The following is a 20126-nucleotide window of genomic DNA, read 5'->3' as shown; positions in this document are numbered from 1 at the left end:
TTTAGGAAATAGAAGAGTAAGTCCAGGAATTATAGTAGCTTTATGAATCTGTCTTTTGGCACATTTAAAAAAGAAATTTGGCCTAATGTATTATAAATACCTCATCTGCTTTAAGCAATTATTGTAATCTATCATATTGATCCAGCTAACACAAATATGCCTTACATTTTGCATGCTAAAAATTGTCCAAAAAGGCTTGAATAAATTAATACTCTATAAGCTGCTAGTGAAATATCTCAGTGATTAGCTCTTCTCTTCTTCACATGATTCAAACGCATTAGTGACACTACTGACTAATGACTTGCAAAATGTTTGTTAAAGGCACAGGTGCATTTTTAAATGGTGGACCAGTTCTGAAGTAAATGGCATTTCAGCATTTGAAATGGAAAAGTTTTATTACATTGGTTTATGTAAAATGAGTGCTTGATTTTCTTTTCTTTTTTTTTTTTTTTAAATAACACTCCACATATAATCATGTTAATCCTGTTGCAATGTTAGATTCAAGTTACATCTGAAAAAAATCTCTTTTCATAGTAGGATTACTGGAATACTCTTAATGCTGAATGTATGAACAACGCCGCAGTGCTAATTAATGACAGCGAACCGCTTTCTCATCAGCACTGCGCAAACGGGAGCGATAACCACGGGCCCCGATAGCTCGTAGAACCTCTCCTGTGTAGTTACTGATCAAACCGCACGCACTTAAGCCGCAGCAAGGGCGAGCCGTTCCTGCGAAGGGAGGTTGCCACCTTTAGCACGCTCCGCACTTGCGCCACTAATTCGAGCACAATTCAGTAGGATGACCGCATCAGTATGGCCAGAATGAAATCCCTCAGCGGGAGATCCGAAGCAGTGCCGAGAGCACACAATCTATGACTCAAGGCCATTTAAAAGAGTCCACGTGTTTCATTGACAATAAAACTAAGACCACGAACGGGGCCGTCGCTGTAACCGGGTGCACGGCGGGAGGCTCAGCACCAGCGGGCCGGGCCCTGCGCGGCGCGCCTATCCCCCCCCACAAGACCTCTGGGGCAGCCGCAGCGGGGCCGGGCCCGCCCCGCTCTCCCCGGGCCCTTTGGCCGCTGCCGCCCCGCACCGCCCGCAGCCCGTGGGGGGCCTTCCATCCCCCTGCCAAGGGGCAGCAGGTCAACCCGGCCGCCGCCGCGCCGAAGGGCCGACACCCTCCGCACACAGCCCCGGAGAGGGGACGTGGGGGCACTGGCGGGGTTTTCGCTGCCCTCGGCGGCTTCGTCCCGGCGGCGGCGGCGCCAGGCCGGGAAGGGTGTGGGGGGGCGGGGGCGGCGGCGTGCCGCGGCCGGGGCCGTGCCGAGCGGCGGCGCGCGGGGCCCGCCCAGCGGGGCGCGTCACGGCGCGGCGGCGGCGCGCGGCGGGGCGGGGGCGGCGCCGGCCGCAGTCGGTAACGGGGGCGGCGAGCGGCGGCGCCGGCTGCGCGCACCCCGCACACAGCCCCGGAGGCGAGCCAGCACCATGTGCCGGCCAGCGCTCGCCCGGCTGCTGCTCCTCCAGCTGCTGCTGCTCAAGCTGCACCTCGGCAAAGGTGGGTCCGGCGGTTCTCCCTCAGCCCCTCGCCTCGGCGCTCCCGATGAGCGGGCGAGCGTTCCTCCTGCCCGGGCACGCACTCGCCGTGGCGCCCCACGCGGGGGTTGGGACCCGCGGGAGGGCCCGCCGTGCTCGGGGGAGGTGGCTTGCGGGGGCCGGGCACGCTCTTCGGCGGGCGAATGCAACCCGACCGCCGGTGGCGGGAGCTGCCACCTTTAATCCCTGTCTGAGGAGATTGTGCTTCAGTAAAGCAGCGCTTGTGCAAAACAGATTTGTGCCGTGTCCTTCTGCCCCCCCGCCCTCAACTTTAGTTGGGTCGGTTCACTTTTCCCGGGACGGCGCTGGTGCCTCTTACCCTCCGCGTCCCCAGGTATCTGCGCGTTTTGTCCCGTTAACGGACGCGCAGGAGCTCCCAGCATCGGTCTGCTTCATAATTTTTCTTTGTCTTTTGCGTTTCGGGCTTAACCATCTTCTATTCCCAGGCTCCTTTTCCCCCTGCCTTGAAAACAATGCGGGGAAGCAGCGGAACGCTCCCTTTTATCCCTGCACAAAGCAGCTTCGGGATCACCGCCGTCCTCCCGCGGAGGCGCGTCTCCCCTCGCCCCGCACCGAGCCGCTCTGCCCTGGCGAGCCCGACCCCAGCCCCCGCCCCCGCCCGGCGGCTCCCGGTGCCCTGCCCGGCTGCTGCGCGGCCGGGGCCGGGCGGCGAGGCGCTCCCGGGATGCCCCCGCTTCGGGAGCGTTCCCCGCTGACCCAGGCGCGGCCCCGTGTCTCGTAGGAGCCGTCAAGGAGTGCGAGGAGGACCAGTTCCAGTGCCGGAACGAGCGGTGCATCCCCGCCATCTGGAAATGCGACGAGGATGACGACTGCTCGGATAACAGCGACGAGGCGGATTGCCGTGAGTGTCCGTGGCCCGGCGGGGCGGGGGGTCGGGGCCGGGGCAGGCCCTTGAAGGGCGCGCTTCCCAGCTGCGCTGCGCCTCTTTTTTATGAATGAATGAATGAAGTCGCGCCGTCCCCGGCTCCGGCGCCGATTGGCTGCCGGGAGCAGCAGATCCGTGACGCGGCGGCCGGGCCCGCCGTGGGCTGCGCTCCGCGCCGCGAGGCAGTGGGTGCTCGCTGCCAGCCGCGGCCGGGCCGGCTCGGTCACGGACACCCGGTGGGTGATGCGGCCACGCGAGTCCGGCAGAAGCGCTCACCTGGCAGCTCCTTGCCCTCCCTCCCACTGCCCGCCGTGAGGTTCCGCCCTCGTCTCCAGCAACGTTTCTGCTCAGAGCGTGTAATGGGAACGGCGCAGTTTATGTCCTCAAGGGAGCTGGGAGAGATGTTTAACCCCGGGAGAGGGCCAGTGACAGGTGCTCATGTGAAACACTGCTTACTCTTAAGCATCCTACAAGATGTGGGGTTGGTGTGTGTTTTGTGTTTAAATACATGTTGGCAGTCATGGTGAGGAGAAAGGAGATGAACAAGTAGCGCTGCTTGGCAGTGTCAGCCATGCAACACTGACTGATTCCCTGGTAGTGTAAGAGAAGAGGGAGGAAGGAGATACGTACTTTCAGTCCTGAGAAGGTGGCAGTCTTGCCTTCTCCTGTGGTGTGGCCCTGCTGCATGTGAGTGGCACCTAGTAAACTCTGAGTGGTTTGTACGGTTGTGCTGTTATTACCTCTCTGTTATTTTGCTTACAGCTTCTGACAGCCTAGGAGAATTTGTTTCAGCCATGGAGTGTGAGAAGCATCCGTAAAAGAAGTTACGGAACCTAAGTCTTAAAGAGAAGTATCTTTAATTTGGGGTTTTAAGTTGCAAATATTGTAACAAGTACCACATCTATTGAATTATCTCTGCAGGATAATAGTCACTGAATGTGCATCACGTTATAATTCACTTAATGAACTCTTGAAAGTTCATAGACCCAGGGAATGTATCAGGAAAAGAAGAGTCATTGGTTGTGTGTTTTTCAGTATGTGACTATCCTGTTAATGGATAAGTCCGTGTCAGGTGATGTGCAGAAGTCTAAGTAGATTAGTTGAAGGAGAGCAGGATTCCCAAACCCTTGTTCATGGGAAATGTCTTGGTGTTATAATATAAAACATAACATTTGTTTCTGTTGCTTTTGTGTTCAGAGGACTTGATAGGCTTTCTATATGCCTAAGTCTGTGATCAGGGGAGTTAGCCTCATTACATAATTCAGATATAGAAATGGTTTATGCAGGAATTATATTGATGCTAGAGGCAAACTAGATTTTGAATGTTTCAAGTTACAAAAGACTTAAGGAAGCCACGGCTGACTGAAAACTGGCTGGGCCTCATGTGCAGTCATAGCTGGGCAGGTTTTCTCAGAAGTGTTTCACTTTCCAGAAAGAGACACTAATCTGTGGAAGCAATGGCAATCTCTGAGCAGGCTGATAATGGTATTCTCAAAGCCTTCTATTTAAAAATCCCTCTGTGTGCTGTTGTACAAAGGCTTGGTGAGCTGCAGGTGGCCTATGGGCCGTGCTTTGGGAACTGCTGTTTCAGAGGCTGGGGTTGTGGCTGAAGTAGCATCTTGAGGAACAGATTCTGCACCCTGCCTTCCACACTGGAGAGTAGGTTTATGCCCGAGCTCCTTGCATAGCACAAGTGAATGGGTCAGTATCCGGGCCGCTTTTTTATCTTCCCCTTGTACTTGTGATCCACCCTCTATGCTTTGTACCAGAAAAGAGAGTGTAAAACAACATCCTGTTGAATATCAGCTCTGTGTGAATTGTGTTGTGTTAGAATGCTTAGATGGATAATTGCACCTGGTGGAGTTTTATTTCAGAGGGCTTTTACAGTCGTTGGTTTTCAGGGTGGCAAAAATATGATGGCTAGATTGTGGTAGAATGATGACTTCTGAGATGTTAAGAAAAAGAATTTTCGGATGTGGAGACATCAGGAAGAGTTCTTCACTTTAATCTGAACTTGGAATTTATTATTGATTGGGGAGCATACTACAGAAATTACTCACAGACTGTTAATTTAGTTCATATATATATATACACACATATAATATATATACACACTTTGCAGTTGCTTCTCCAAGCAGTCTGAAAGACATTTAGACTGTATTTTTCATGCATGTTTTTCTTGCTTACATTGTTCTGAACACTGTTTTGTTTTAAAAATGCATACTGCTTTTCAGCATATGTAATGTTTAGAGTTTCACTGGGTAAAAGAATATGTTCCATGTGGTTTTGCTTCTCAATATCACCTCTGTTATCACTGCTGTAATAAACAGATATTTATTTAAAAACTACTTTATGAACATATGCGATAGAAGAAACTGTTCTGGAAAACTCAGCATGCTGGAGTGGTGATGGAGAGGGAAAAGAATATGCCGGTGGCTCGCTGGCAATGAGTACTGAAGCTCGCTGGCAATGAGTACTGAAAACCCCTGTTAAGTACTTGCTGATACTTCTTTCCACAGTTGATAACATATTTGTAATAGCTCATTGCTGCTTGTATATGTCCTGCTTTGTAGAAGAGACAGGGTGGTCTTCATCTGTGTAAAGAATTGGTTTATGGAACAAGCTTGTCCTTGTGGTAGACCATCTATATACACTAGAAGATTTTGTAACATGAGAGTCGTAAATAGTTCTGGAAGGCGATAGTTTTTCTGACAGTACTCCATGTGCTTCCTACTGGAAACCATCTTTGTGAGAGACTGACATTGTTGGGGTTTTTGGGGGAGTTTTTGTTTGTTTGTGTTTGTTTGTTTGTTTGTTCCCTCCCCTCTGTTATATCGGCTTTGCTGGTACAATGTTAGCTTTTTAAAATAAGTTTTAAATTCCAAGGAGAATATCTCTGTAATCATCCTGTATCATCTTGAAATTTGCTTTCCATTCAGTAATTCTTTTCTATTGTGGTTGATAGTTCAAGTTATCTGCCATAGGATTGATGTGTGAGTTAGTATGGTAAACATAGGAACTGAAGCACGAAAAAGTAATTATCTCAGCTCTTACACAAATCAAATTACTCAGCACTGGTTTGTAAGGTGTGATAAGTTTATCCTAAGTTGCTCAATAACCTCCTCCTCATATATCATAGGGCCAAATTCCTTCTTAGTATGTGGCAGTTAGCTTTAGAGGTTTTACTTGTGGGAAATTAATGAAATGAAAGGAATACAGTCTAGTTTTCTTCTTCAAGAAAAAAAGTAAAAAATGTTGTTTAACACATTTTCTTAACTTTAGCTGACGTTGCTGATGAAGGCAGAATTTAAGAGCTCTGTGGCTACATGGTTCACTTGTGGTAGCAGGCAGTAGAGACTAGGTGCATGTTAGAGAAATGGGATTTGTTGCTCACACTGGATTATCATGCATTGGTTGTTTTTGTAACATACCCACTGCAGTACAGACTAGACTGTGTATATTGCTTTGGTTCAATTTAAATTATCTTTACAATTCTAGCATACTCCAAGAAGCATCTTTAGAGTTGAAACTTCATGCCTCTTTGGTCTTCCTCATTCAAGCAAGTATCAGTTCTGCATTATGGTGCATATTTCATACTGCATATTTCAATGTTACCAAGTCCTTGTAATAATGTTGATGACTTAAAACATTCAAAAGGCCACCAGAAAAAAACAGATTACTCTTGCAGTATGAAGACAGAGTGCTGAGGATTTAGGGAAGAGCAGGAAAATAGGGATTGTGGGAAGTTCCTTGCCTGCTGGGGAAAGGTGAAAAAAGAACAAAATAGATGTAGGTAGTAAGTAAGTATGAAAATAGTCACTTCCTTATAAGAAGTAAAAGGAAACAAAGCCTGGTAGCAAGAGAGGCTACCAGGAAGAGAGGAGACAGTGCTCCTTTGTCTGTAGGCATGTGGCTTGTGAAGCATTAACAAGAGAGAAGGTACTAATTTGTGTGCATAGTGGAAGTACATAAAGCTGTATACAGATTGCTTAACTATGAAGAAGCCTTTTTCCTGTCATGTTTTCAGAAAGTTACAACATTTAATGGGAAAGAAAAGCAAAAGGGAGTAGAGAAGTTCCTTAAAATGTTCCTGTGTATCTAGTAAAAAGAAACTAAATTCCCAAGAGAAAAATAGTGAAAGTTACAGTGTTTGGACTGCTGGGTAGATCAAGTCTTTAGCTTTGGAGTGAGAAATCTTGGGTAGCTATGAACAGCGAGTAAATCTGTGTAAGACTATTGACTCTGTTCTGTGCAAAATTATTTGATTGAGCTCAGTACAGCTTGCATAGGTCTGACAAGACAAAGACACAGTTTTAGTTTACAGCTTGCACTGTCATGATCCCGTACTGTGACTGTGATCCACACAATAAGGACAAGGCTTTAAGGCAGTTTTGAACATGATTTTTTTAAATGCATTTTGCTCCTTCCCTGTATAAGCAAGTGATGCTTTTTTCTTCTCAGGAAACTCTGGAAAGTCAAGACTGAATTTTATAACCTATTTCAGAGAATGTTTGCAGATACAGTCATCAAGACTTTTCCTTAACGGTATAGCAGCAGCATTATAAACCACCAAAGCTATTTTTATAGTGGGAAAAATGTCCATTTTCTGACGCACAATGTTTTGGCAAAGGATCACTCCTTGCTGAGATACTCAGAATGTGGGATACTGGATTTTGTTCTATGTCTCCCACAGGATAGGTGGATGCTGCAGGGCCTGCTCAGCCTCTGGGCCTACAAACTGTGTGCCCAGGGTACCTGCTGCTGTGTGACACATCGCCCAGAATGGAAAATCCTAGAGAGCTGGCTTGATGGGGGAGCGGCTCTTGGAGACTTTTTGCCCAGTTTTGCAAGTTTCTTCTTGCTTGCCACTGCAGCCAGCAGAAAACTAGGAAGAACTTGAAAATTGCAGCCAGACACGATATATTTGACACAAAATAAGAGCTCTTAGTTTGATGGTTGTGTTTGATAGGATTTTGTTTTTCTGCTGCAAGTAGAGTTCACATTATCTTAACCCAGACCCGAGAGTGGGTAAAAGAGACTGGAAGACCACTCCTTAAGTGTTTCATTGTTGATTAATCGTTAAATGTGGCAAAGAGTATAGTTGCAAAAAGCAAGCAGTAGCTTAACCAGTTTCCTAAATTGAAACACAAGCTGCAAGGCCACATCAGCTTTGCAGTACCTGCCTGCAGGGGGACACAGCCAAATGCATAATTACTATTTCTCTTTTAAAGCTCCATTTTCCATCTTTGCATTGGGATCCTTTCTATAGCGTTGCTTTCTGGTAAGTACTGTTCATAGGGATATTTTGTACTGGACAGGATCGAGACTGCCTCAAGTATGAGTTGCAGTCTGAAGGGAGTTAGTTTCAAAGACTGTTCCTGCATGTGCAGAATTCAGGGTAAACACCAGCAAACCTCCCACTGCCTCAGCCCTTGCCCTGCCTTAGGGCCACAGTATGTGACTGTACAGCTGAGACACACTTCTCTTCCTATCTGGATGAAGAAAGATTCCTGTTCTCCTGCTGCTTGTGTGCATAGAGAATCTGCAGAGTTTGACTCCTGCTGCCTATGCGAAAGCCCAGGAGGCAGCCTGATACTCTCCTTGCTTTTCAGTTCAAGTTATACTAGAGCTGGAATTTGTGAATAAAAATATATCAAAAGCCTATTTGAGAACTAAAATATGGATCCTGTGAAGAGTTAAACATGGCTTGAGTGGCTATAAAACACAGGAGTGCAATGGTGTGCCATGCTTGCAGGTTTTGGGATGTGACAAATTGAGACAGCAGTCAGTCACAATTGCCACATGTATTCTATTAACTTTTTTGTCCTCCGTTATCTGTTGCCCCAGTTTTTCTTCACATTCAGTGTTGAGATGGCATTCTCTGTGCTGAGTGGTAGTTGCATGCTACTCTTGAGATGCCTGTGTGTCTTCAGTACCTATACATGACCATGTGGAGAGTTTTCGGTTTCCTTGACATATGCATCGTCATATGCTCCTGATTAGGACTGTAATAGTTTAACTTAGTTGCACGGCCAGCTTGCATGCTCATCCCAAAACTGGAAGCACTGGGAAGAGTGGTGCAGAGAGGCTGGGCTGGTTTGCTTGCCTGCGTGCCTGTTGCCTGCCTGTCCTGGTCTGTACTGTGTTCATGTTCAAGCTAGGCTCAAAACCAATTTACTGATCTCTTGTGTTCCATGGTGAATATTGTTACTCACTTATCTTCCTTTTTTCATTATGTTCTCATTGTTGGTTCTGAGAAAACTAACTTGCATATTTTGGGGGTTTGGGTTATCTTCCCTGTGCTGCATCCTTTATAGAAAATCAGGCATTAAGTACATGTGGGAAACATGCCCATCTCCATTTCCCCATTTCCTGGCACATTCACTTGAGAAGTTTTATTATCTCTAGATACAAACTGCCTTCTAGGAGGTGGTGTTTTTTTATCGTTCCTGCTCATGGCCTGTATAAGAAAGAGAGAACTGGAATAGGACCACTGAAAAGACAGAAGAGGGAACTTTGGTGCATGGGATAGCCACTGGGGGCATTACATCTACTGAGGGAAGAGAAACAGATTTTATGGAGTGCTGCTGTGCTATAGCAAGAAAGCACATGGGTTGCTCTAGATACAAGAACAAGCAGAGATCTGAAGAGCTTTTCTGAGGTCCAGGAGAATGGGAAGATTGATAATAATAATAAAGTTCAAGAAGGAAATTATGAAAGTGCAGCCAAAACCAACAGTGACTTGGTTTGTTTATCAAAGAGCTCACAGCTCTCATTTTGGAGGATATAAACATACTCTATATTTTGAGCCAAGGTAGGCAAGCTTCCTCCAGAGCATTTTAATGTATAAAAACATAAAAATCAGTGTAGACCAGTTCTCTTTTGTCTACAGTGTACAAGCCCAGGATTAGCACAGGTTTGAGATGTAACTTCTTATTGATTGATGTTAGAGTGGAAGATATTTAGGATAATGTAATAGTAATCAGAAAATGTTTGGAGATTAATTCAGATTAACAAATTACAATTGTGAGACTAGAGGGACCAAGTGTAATATGTTGTTTTTTATCTGACACACCTAGACTAAGAAATTGCCAATGCGAGAAATAATGATGTTTTTTGACTCCATTGTCCACCTAAAGGACCACTGAACACCCTGAAACACCTGAAAATGTCGTGACAATTATTGATTCTCTTAGCTCCTTCTAATAGAGCAGATGTCCAACTTTTGTTTCTGCCAGCTTTTTTAATGGCACCAGCTTTTTTAAATTGCTGGCAAATTTACTACGTCTTTGGTGTGCCTCAGAGACTGTGATGTTGTATTAGGGATGTATTTGTGGTAGACTTGATTTGATGTGAAGCTCTCCTGGTCCTTGTACTGTTGCTTTTCTGATGGCCTTTTATTCTCTACAGCTTGCCCATTTACCTGTGGCTTTTCCCTGCTAATTTCAAAGATGTTTCCAAAGCATGTTACTGCTCAACTCTGCTTTTCTGTGTCATTACATGCCTTAAGATATGTTGTAAGATGTAAATTCTTCTTTCTTTGCTTTGCTCAGGAAAACAAATCAGTAAGCTTAGTTTGAGTGATGAGGATGAAGATTTGTGTTGCTGCTTGTTTTTTTATGCAGTGGCATGTCCGTGGTAGAAAAGCAGAATGCCTGCTCCAGTGTGCTCTGCTTCCAGTGCAAACAGCTGGTTCTAGCCAAAGGGAAACCTATGCTGTTTTCTGGTGCCTGCGTGGTAAGTGTTGAAAATGCTGAGTGTACTTTTTCTAAGTCTCCATTTCCTGGTAAAATTATTAATATTTAGATAGACACAAGGGAAGGGGGTAAAAGGCCCTGTGATAAAATTAATTTAGATTTTCTGCTCTGTGAAAAATTCTGGCTGAAATATAAGAGATAACAAACTGATTAGACTTTAAAAGTTATAATTATGCTGCAAGCTAGTTGAAAAATAAAAGTAAACCCATCCAAACTAAAATATTTTCAAAATCCAGATTTTAACCTAAGAGAAGCCAGAAGATTTTTAAAGTGAGGATGCAAGCTCCATCTCTGGTCTGTCAGGGTGAGATATACCCTGTGTCTTGCCCTAATAATGATGTCCTGGTAGACTGTGGTTCTGTTCCTGGCAAGGGCTGTGACTTTTCCCTCAGAGCTGAGGCTGATCTGGCAGCTTATACCTTGCTCCTCATGAAGAGGTGAATAAATGGTGTTACAGCACTTCTGCAGGTGGGAGCTGGCCCTGAGTGACTTGTGGTTGTACAAGTAGTCAGCAGCAGAGCCAAGAATAGAAATGAGGTCTCCTACCTACTGTTCCAGTGCTCAGTACACACAACCACATTGCTTACTGCAGAGGTACCTGCCGGACTAGTGGAAGTGATTTAATTTGTCCTCCAGGTTTCCTGTCTTTTTTCAGTCTAAGCTAAGGCCTGGTGGTCAGTTTAACCTTACAGTTAATGCCAAGAGCAAGTGTTAGGAAGTAGGAGAGAACAGGACTTACAGTTGCTTTAGAGTAAGGCTAGTAGCCTTTGGGCTGCAGCCATGTCAAGTGAGCTTTATTGCCAATTTTTTTTCTTAGATGTCCTGTTTCTGATACATCAATATTATTAATATTTATTAAATCCTTGAGAGCATGTGTGGCACTCTACCAGGACCAGAGCAGTCAAGAACTCAGTTTCCATGGCAGCAGGAGCACAGTCCTGTACTTGCAGAACCAGAAGGGCTCTTTTTGGCAACTGCTCTCTGTGCTGTGATTACTTTTTCTTTTTAAAGATAGATATATAATTGAAAAACTAATTCATTAGTGCTGCAGACTCTTGTCCATCCTGGGTGAGAATTTTGCCTGCTGTAAGTTTCTTTATTTTTTCTGGAGTTCTAGCTTGGTTTCTGTAGCTTCTGTGGGTGTGATTTCTTTATTTGCAGAACACTGAAAGAGGGGATAAAGAATGTGTTTAGAATCCACTGAAATAGATGGAAATTTCCTCCTGATTTTGGTTAAATTTGAAATGTTATGTTGTTGTAGATGTTGATCCCTTTCCGAGTAGTTTATAGCATAGTTTCATAAATTTAAAAAAATTAATTGTTGAAGAAATTAGTGTGTACAACTGACAGTAAACTCTTAACTGTACTTTTTTCCTCATTTAGATTTCCTCCAATTCAGGGTTTTAACTTTGGTTTGTATTTTAACTGGCCTTGTTTTGTACTTTTTTCATGCTTCCTTCCTAGAGATGTAATGTGTAGTATGATGTACGTTGAGATTGTATCTTGCTTCTTTTCAAAAGGTGGATTAAAATTTTCTTTTGATCCCAAGTCTTTGTTCAGCTGTGCATTACTTGGTAGAGGTTTATTGTCCATCTTTGCTTTCCATATATAAAGTCAATGTGATTAATTTATTTGGTGGCTTTTCAGTGGGTTTTTTTTTGTGTTTTTTTTTTTCTATTTTTGTTGATTTAGAGAAGTGAGGTTGTCGTATCTTTCCAGATGTGTTGCATGGGTATCCTACGATACCAGCTGCTTAGCTTGGTGATTTAGCAGTGATTGCACATCAGTAAATCTTGCTGGATTTGCTGGATTTATTCCATCCAGGTATGATACCACTCTGTGTGATCCAGGGAGTATAGAGCATAAAAATCAGCAATAGTAGGAGTAGTGAATATACTGAGAGTAAGAATTTCAGATGTAAGCTTCCAACTGTTCCTGTAGACTTCTCATCCTGAATCACAATTGCATCTATGCAGCTACTCATTAACAGAGAGAAATGTCCCAGTCTCTTTGATAACAAATGTTAGTGTTGACTGATACAGGCCAAGAAATACACCTCCTGTCTCTGTAACTAAGTGGTTCTTTTTTTTTAGTGTAGTTGTACTATACATTTGTCATCCAGTAGCTGGTTAGCAGTTTAGCTTTCTATAAATCTTCACCATACAAGTGGACTAAATATTACTTTATGGATGTAAAAACTGATGCTTAGAGAAGTTATCATTTGCCCAAGGCTGTAGAGTGATTCAGCAACTCATTGTGAACATTAGTGACTCATGAAGAATGTTCCCAATTTCTTGTTTTCTGGTCCATTATCGCATTGTTTTACACAGATAATGGTGCTCCTTGGATTAAATGACTGCTCAAGGCCCTAGCCTTTGCCTTTGTCATACACACGCTGTAAAACATTCAGAAAAATCCCAGTGTTGAGATAACTGTATCAGTCTTTTAATGTTGGGTCCAGAGCAAGAAATACTTCAAATTAAATACTACTTGTATTTAATATCAAAGACAAAATACAGGCATATTTGAGAGCAAGGAACGTATTTGTTTTGCTTTTCAAAATGGGCTTCTTTGTACATTCTAACATGTCCTAAAGAATAACAGAGCACAGCCTGTGTACGGGCAGTCATCGCTGCAGCTGTGTCTTCAGCTGGCCAAAAGTCACAGTTTTGAGACTGCACAGGACAGATTTTTTCATTGCTAAAGAGGCTGTTTCCATTTTATATGGGGACACTGTCTCTCCAGAGGTCCCTTACTTCCATGCCCACACCTTGTTGTTATCTGAGCACTAACTACTGAAGTATTTTATTACTAGTGCACCCTAGCCTCAATAAATTATTTGTAACATATCCTTAACTGGCAAGAACCAAGATGACTAAGGAAGTTTAATTTGCTATTGTATATTTTATTGCTTCCTCTCTTTTCCTTCTTTCTTGTGTAAAACAATAAAGATACACTTTATATTGCACAACTGTTAAGTTTGTGTCACAATACTCATTTATACTAGCTTGATAAGTAGGGCTGTGTCCTTACCTTGGTGGCAATAACAGGTAGCATTTAAATTAGCTGGGTACTACTGTTGAGCCTGTTGGACTTGTTATACAATTTAGAAGGGGTAACCTATATGGGCACAGTTCTTTAGTGGATGATAAATAATGTGTTTCAAAGGGAAGCTCTGGAACAATCTCTGCCATGATCACATTGGTATATTGAAATTGCATGCTTTACTTTAAGGAATTGCTCTTTGCTGGGTGATTTCTGTTTCCACTTACACAAGAGCTCTTTAACACAGATTTTTGTTCTATTTTTTTATAAAATAACGTGTCGTGTATGTGTGCCCAAGGTGCCAGTCCATGTTGATCCCTTAAGTTAAATAAGGATTAAGGACCTGTGTTGACAGGTGCGGAAAAGAATCGCAACTGTGCAGTTCTTGACTGGAGGAACTTTGATTGTGGCATGGCACTTCAAAGAGTGTGAGTGTAGAGCAGGGGAGAATCCTGGGGCCTGCAGTATAAATCCAGGCACCTTCCTCTAGAGGGAAAGGATAAATAATGTAGTTAATTTTTATTCATGATTGTGGATGAACATGTACCTGAGCAATGTGGAGCCTTTTCCAGGCTTACATGTAGCTTCTCATTGCCTCACTTGAGCCCTTTTCCTTCGAGTCCTTCCACATGAGTTTAGCCATTAATTCTCATGGCCCAATTTCACAGGGTGCCTGTCCTCAACAGCAATGCACAAAGCCTTTAACACCTTCTCTCAGTCAGGCATTGAAGGAGACTCTGCAAAGCTTGGCTGAGAGTAGCAGGCATTTATTCACATTTGATTATGCACACAATCATGTGAATGCTGCCAGCCTTATTTTGTGCAAATGCTTGTAGAAAGGATTAATAGCTCCTGTGAAAATGCTGTTCTTCAGCTGGCTAGAAGCTGTGAAGTTCACCCTGCCCAGATCTACTTTGTTCATTTACAGTACATTTAAACTTTGAGACTGAAATCCAGGTTGAGGCTACTAAGAGTGCTGGAGGGCCCGGAGCTGACATGGAGCTTCACACATGCCTACTGTTGACTCCAGTTCAGGGCAGTTGTGTACCAAATTGTTGGACATACTGTGAAGTGTGTCGGCAAACAATAACCCAGAAGATTGTGTTCACTGAACAAAAGCCATCATTTGTCACTGAGCATTTCCGATCCTCCAGCTTTCAAGATCAGTCAGGACTGAGATATTGAGCACCGTGGGAGATGTTGCATTCCTGCAGCAAGAGTCAGATTTGTGCTGAGGTTTACAGGGTCCTTGGCTTACAGGACTGTTACCCTGGCAGCTTCATCTCTGCCCACTCAGCACACTGTAGGAGATTTTCAAGAAAACTTGAAACCAAAATATCCTTTTTGGAGACTGCTTTTTCCTTCCTTCCTTCTCTGTGCAAGCTGGATAGCTGTCAGTGCGTTGTCCATAATAGTAAGGGTTGAGCAGTGATCTATGTTACTAACAGGTTCCTTTTCTGTACTGCGTTGTGCAGGCTTCATTATCATATCACAGGGTTAATTTTAGAGTGCAAAAAAGATGCTTCTCTGGCAGTGAAAACCACAGAGGGGGAGGAAGGCAGCCAAGTACAGGACCTAATTTGCCCCCTTCCCACAAGAATTTTTTTTTTCTTTCTGTGGGGGAGTGTGAGTTTGAATGTGGCATTAGAAACATATTCAATGACTGGTTTAGGGCAGAATCTTGCTGTATCATTTTGAGTAGGGTTTTCTCCCTGCTACTTGTTTTTACTCAAGTCTTGTGGGATTAGGTTTTGTGAAGGAAAGAACAAGCCTGATGCAACCTAGAACAACAAAGTGAAATTCCCTAACACTTTTCTTTAAAAATTATGGCCTTTTTTTGTGACTGTGGCACATGTGAAAGCTGGTATCATTTCTCCCTGAGCTGGTTGGGGTGAATTTCCTGTAGATGAAGCATTTTGGTGCATCAGCATGACCTTTAACATAGAAAAAGGGCATGTGTAAATGTCATTTTTCTACAGTAATCAGTTGGGATTATCTGTTACTGTGTTGGGTTTTTTTTCTCTGCTTTTATAATAGCAGAGATTTTAACAGCAGTTAGACATACAAGTATGATGCAGGTTTTAGTGTCTTAATTGAATAAATTCTCATCAGTAGATGGGAAGGAGAAGATTCATACCTGTTAGTGCTCTGTGTGTGGGACAAAATTATGTTTCTCGCTGGATATGAATTGAAAAATCGAGGATCTCATTTGATTCTGAAGTACTAGAAATCAAAATATTAAATTATGAGTATCTTGGGATTTGGGGATATTTGCTGTGCGTTCTGCTCTAATTAATTGTTATATTTGGTGGGCTTACTTTAATCTATGGACAGCACCATTCCTTGATGTTGAAATTTGAAGAAGCATCTTGTTTGCGTGATGGCTCAGCCTGAGCTTGCTGCTACAGAGGTCTCTGAGGAAATGCTGATCTGTTATTTCAGATTGCTGACTAACAACTTGTCCCTGTAACTTCATAACACAGGCCTGACCTTCTCCCTACTGGCATAGCGCTGTTGAGATTGGTATCTCTTAGCTGAAAAAAATGCTGCTGTGAGCCCAGAAAGGCTAAAAGGAGATGGGTTTGTGTGGTCTGTGAGGTTCTGCTGAGAGAAATGCCCTACAAAAAATGAGAGAGAATGAAGAAAATGAGGAAAAAAAAATATGCCCTCAGAGAAATGGACCTACAAAAAAAACACCGTGCAATCCTGGTCCATGATCTGTGTTCTGTAATGGTACAGATTGAAGTGGTTTCTACAGTACTGCAGATGGGGATAATGGCGTGCAGGAAGAGCAGGCTTGCTGGGGAGATACCATGTTTGATGACTACTCCTTGATCACAGTCAAGTTGTCAGTTCCCACTTAGTTATGTGCAGAGTAGATGTGACGTGACGGGGGGGGTGGGGCATCAATTTCTGGCCTTTGAACCACTTTTTTGTTCCAAGTGAGGATTAACTCCTCTGTAATTCTGTCTTGGAAAAGAAAGTATAGTTTCATTCCGTTCCTGATCTCATGCACCTCCCAGCGACATCATTGTGTGAGGACTTGCCATAGGTGAGCCATGAAAACAGAAACCATCCATGTTTTATTGACTATTCAGTCTGTGTGCAGTACTACTTTTGCCTGTGATCTCGAGTGTCTTGCTGAAGGGAAGATCAATCACAAACATACTTTAGTTTGTGATATCCCTAGTTGAAGAATGATCTTGCTTTCATTTTGGAGATTGTAAAATTGCCCCCTCACCTGCTGGTAGGCTGCTTAGTCTGAATTTACAGCTCTGCTCTTTTGTGGAAGGGGCCAAGCTCACTCCAATAGATGATATGTTACTACTATAGCAAAAGCAGGTTCTTTGTTTGGTAAGCTTCAGGTCTCTGCTTTTTGGAGCAGAAAGACCCAGAGTTCTTGGTGTGGTATAGGTGTAGTGTGTCGTTCTAAACTTTAACACAGGAAAGCTAAAAGAGCAGGAAATCACATGGGTTGACATAATATTTAAATTGTGTTGAGACCCTGCTTATGGCAGTTAAATCTTCGCAGTCGCTTTGACCTGCCAGTGCCTCTGGTGTTCACCCTGCCCTGGACCATACAGCAGCAGCTAAGGTTTCTCCAGGCTTGGCCCAGTTCTCAGCCTTACCCATTACAGCAGGGATGGACCCAAGGGAAATGAGCAGCGTTTCTCAGTCCCACAAACTGGTGTGCAGGCTATGTTCCTGCCACTGCTTGGGTTGAGTATCCTAGATGAAGCTCCTTATCCTGCCTTACAGTCTTGTATCTGGGCCTGAATATGGCTTGGAAAACCTCAATATTATTGCTTTAATCCACTTGCTTATTAAGTTAATGTTCTTTTTTAGTTATTGTGCAATATATTCAACTGACAAAAAAACAAACCAAACCAAAAAACCAATCCTGAACCATTTGAAGAGGCGGTTTCTCCTGCTAAGCTGCAGGCTATTGGATTGCACAGCAGAACTATTGGAGTTCAAAGCGAGTTTATTGCTGCTGTGTGAGTATTTAGTGAGTCACTGTAAACCTCTCTAAATGTGTTACGTCAGTATTGCCATTTACATCCTGCTTTTTTAGTACCTACTCCTCAACTAATAGTAATAGGATTTTCCTGTAATATATAGATACTAAACCAGTTCCAGAGTATCAGATTTTTAGTCTGACTGCAGAAAATAGCCAGAAAGAATTGCCAAATGTGAGTAGGCACTCTACATTTCTATCCCTGATGTGCACTTGTTTATAACAGCATTATGTCTGAATAAGTGAGTCAAATAAACCGCCTTTGCATTTTCCAGCATTTTGTCTGTCCTCCAGCTGAAGATCAGGTAAGAGTGGTTCAGTCCTGCTATATCTGTTCTATTACAATTTTTTTCTAGGAGAGTGGCTATAGAGTAAAATTGTATTGCTCTTGTAAGGATCCTTGCTCATGAAGGCTTCATGCAGCCCCCCTGGGGACAGGGCTGTGTTCTGGGGTAATGTGCAGGTGAGAGCCAGGCCTGCTAAAGGGTGATTTGAGTCCTTTAGACAGTTATGTCTGAAGTTCCTTGCTGGAAAAGTACCTCCCTGTGCAGAGGGCTTGTAGTGTAAGCTTGCCTGTTAGGGCTCAGACACTGAAAGACAAGGGAGACCTTGAGAAAAAGAAAATGTCACTGGGGATGAGAATGAAACCCTTATGGAAGGCCTGGTGAGCAAGCCAGCACCTTGGTCATGGCTAAACTCTGTGGTTTTCATAAATGGAGCTCATGTGATGCCTGTTGCCAAATATGCCCAGTGTGGAGAACCCATAAAGGGCAGAAAGAGGATGTGATGGGAAGGGCGGGCTGAAAGCTTGACAAAACTTGTCCCTGTTTCAGCAGGCTCTGTGGCAGGCTCTCCTCTCCTCATCCAAAGAAACTGTGTAAACTTAACGTCAAATGTCATCAGAGGAAGTCCTCATCTGGAAATGAAGAGCTGTTAGGCCTGAGCTAGTTTCCTTAGCTTCAGACTGCTGACAATAATTGTGATGGTGTGTTCTGCATCATGTAGGCCTCCCCAGTTCTTTGGGAGTGGATAACTCCCTCCCAGCATCAGATGATGCTAGTTTGATCCCAGCTGTCATGCTGTAAAGGTGAGTGCCTTTCCCCATCTCATGACCAAGTCTGATGGGGTGACAACAGTTACTGAAACTTGCCAAGCAGTAGATACACAACAGGAAAGTAGGAGGCCTTTGCATTGATTTATTGTTGCCATTTCCTGTGGAACTGGCTTTGCGTACAGAAAACTATTGCTGTCAGTGCAGCAAACTGGAAGGGTGCAACTGCATGACGGTAGGGTGTTTTTCTGCAGCAATAAGTAGCAATAGGAAAATAAAAATGCCTACCTTGACTATTAGTGGGGCAGATAGGCCCCAAAAGTAATATTTAGGTTATTCAGTAAATGCCCTATTTTTTAAAATGAAACCAAGAAGTCTCATTATAGCCATCAAGAGATGCAGGGTACTTAGCTCTATTAAAATGTGGGCTATTTATGCAGGCAGGGTCAGGGACTTGCTATAAAATACCTTTTTATTTTGTGTTGGTGCTTTTCTAAGTTTGCATTGACAAGTCCCTTCAGCTCTCATTTTCCCGATTTACCTTACCTGTGAGATGGGGAAATGGTTTGTCTTTATTTTTGTAAAATAGTGCAGTCAATATATGGTCAGAAGAGTGGAGTAGGAGCTTGGTATTGCTATTTAGTTAAATGTGTGTGCTTGCAAACAGAATCAGCAAATTGGCATTTGGTCAAGAGAAGCAGCTTTCAAGTTTAGAGGGACGGACTTCTGAATCCAGCAAGAATATTGAATGCAACCCAGATGGCATCCTGGAGGGAAGTTTTGTGGCATCAATTAGCTTGTAGGTGACCATACTTCTAGCCAACTGTGAGTTATTTGGCAGCTTGCCACTTGACTGTTAGTGAAAATTCAAGAGCAATGAGATGAAATGAAGTTCCTGAGAGACAAAGAGAAAGATGTCTTCACTTGAGAAAAGAGGTTTGCGGATATGGTTTCTTAAATGATTTAAGTTGTCTGCTCTTGTACAACCCCATATCTCAGCCTCATTTATATACATTTTTTTGCCACATTTGTATGAATAAACCCATTTAAAATTTCTCTCAAATTTCACATGTAATTTGTCCTCAGGAAGGAATGTAAGCTTAATCTAATATTTTCTTTTGGAAATGTTCTTATTTAGATTTTAGGACTTGGGTATTTGTACTGTAGGTTAAGATTAAATTAAGTTGTTGCACCGGGGACTCAAAAGGATCTGCCAAAGCCCTGAAAAACTGGTTGTATTGTACTAGATTGTAGTACCACAGTTTCATATCATCCCGCTGAGAACTGAGTCTAAAGAGCAGTAGGAGTAAACGCCTATTATGGGACAGCTGTGGGAACATGACTTATCCGATATTAGAATGAACTGGGATCAGTTTTTGTTGATTTACAGAATGTGCATCAGCTTACAGAAATATTTCTCCATGGCTTTCCTATTTTTTTTTTTTAATGTCTATTTTAAAGGCACTTAAAATCATCTCTGTGTCTCAGGTGCTAGCATTTCAGATGACTTTTGCATCTGTGCAATGAGGGATAATTAGGTTTGTAGAGCAGATGTTCTGGAAGCCTGCACTGCAATATACCTGGCTGTTTCTGGCTACAGAGATTTACTCCTGGGTGCACTTGTTTTCTTTTTATGTAGGAGAATGGCAAATTCCCAAGCAGTCTTCTGTATCCAGTAAGGACTTCAAGATCTCATATGAGATTTAATCCGTCAGTGCTTCACTAAGAGCTTTAGAAAGGAACAGTTTTGCTCCGAAGAATTTATTTCAGCTG

The 20126-nt window shown here is 43.4% G+C and overlaps 1 protein-coding gene across 2 annotated transcripts in view; it reads left to right on the top strand.

Annotated features, from left to right (window-relative positions):
* The first annotated feature begins 1379 nt into the window (after window positions 1-1379).
* LRP8 (LDL receptor related protein 8) overlaps window positions 1380-20126 on the top strand; it is a 192779-nt gene continuing 174032 nt past the window's right edge. For both annotated transcript variants that reach the window (XM_042805886.1, XM_042805880.1), the window contains exons 1-2: window positions 1380-1558; window positions 2339-2458. In XM_042805886.1, coding sequence (XP_042661820.1) covers window positions 1489-1558; window positions 2339-2458 — 190 coding nt within the window. In that variant the 5' untranslated portion in view covers window positions 1380-1488. The remainder of the gene's footprint in view (window positions 1559-2338; window positions 2459-20126) is intronic.

The sequence above is a fragment of the Tyto alba genome, unplaced genomic scaffold (assembly GCF_018691265.1).
Source record: "Tyto alba isolate M040663 unplaced genomic scaffold, T.alba_DEE_v4.0 Super-Scaffold_1000006, whole genome shotgun sequence".
Lineage (NCBI taxonomy): Eukaryota > Metazoa > Chordata > Aves > Strigiformes > Tytonidae > Tyto > Tyto alba.
Note: the sequence above shows the minus strand (reverse complement) of the source record. Positions and strands in the feature narration are given on the sequence as shown.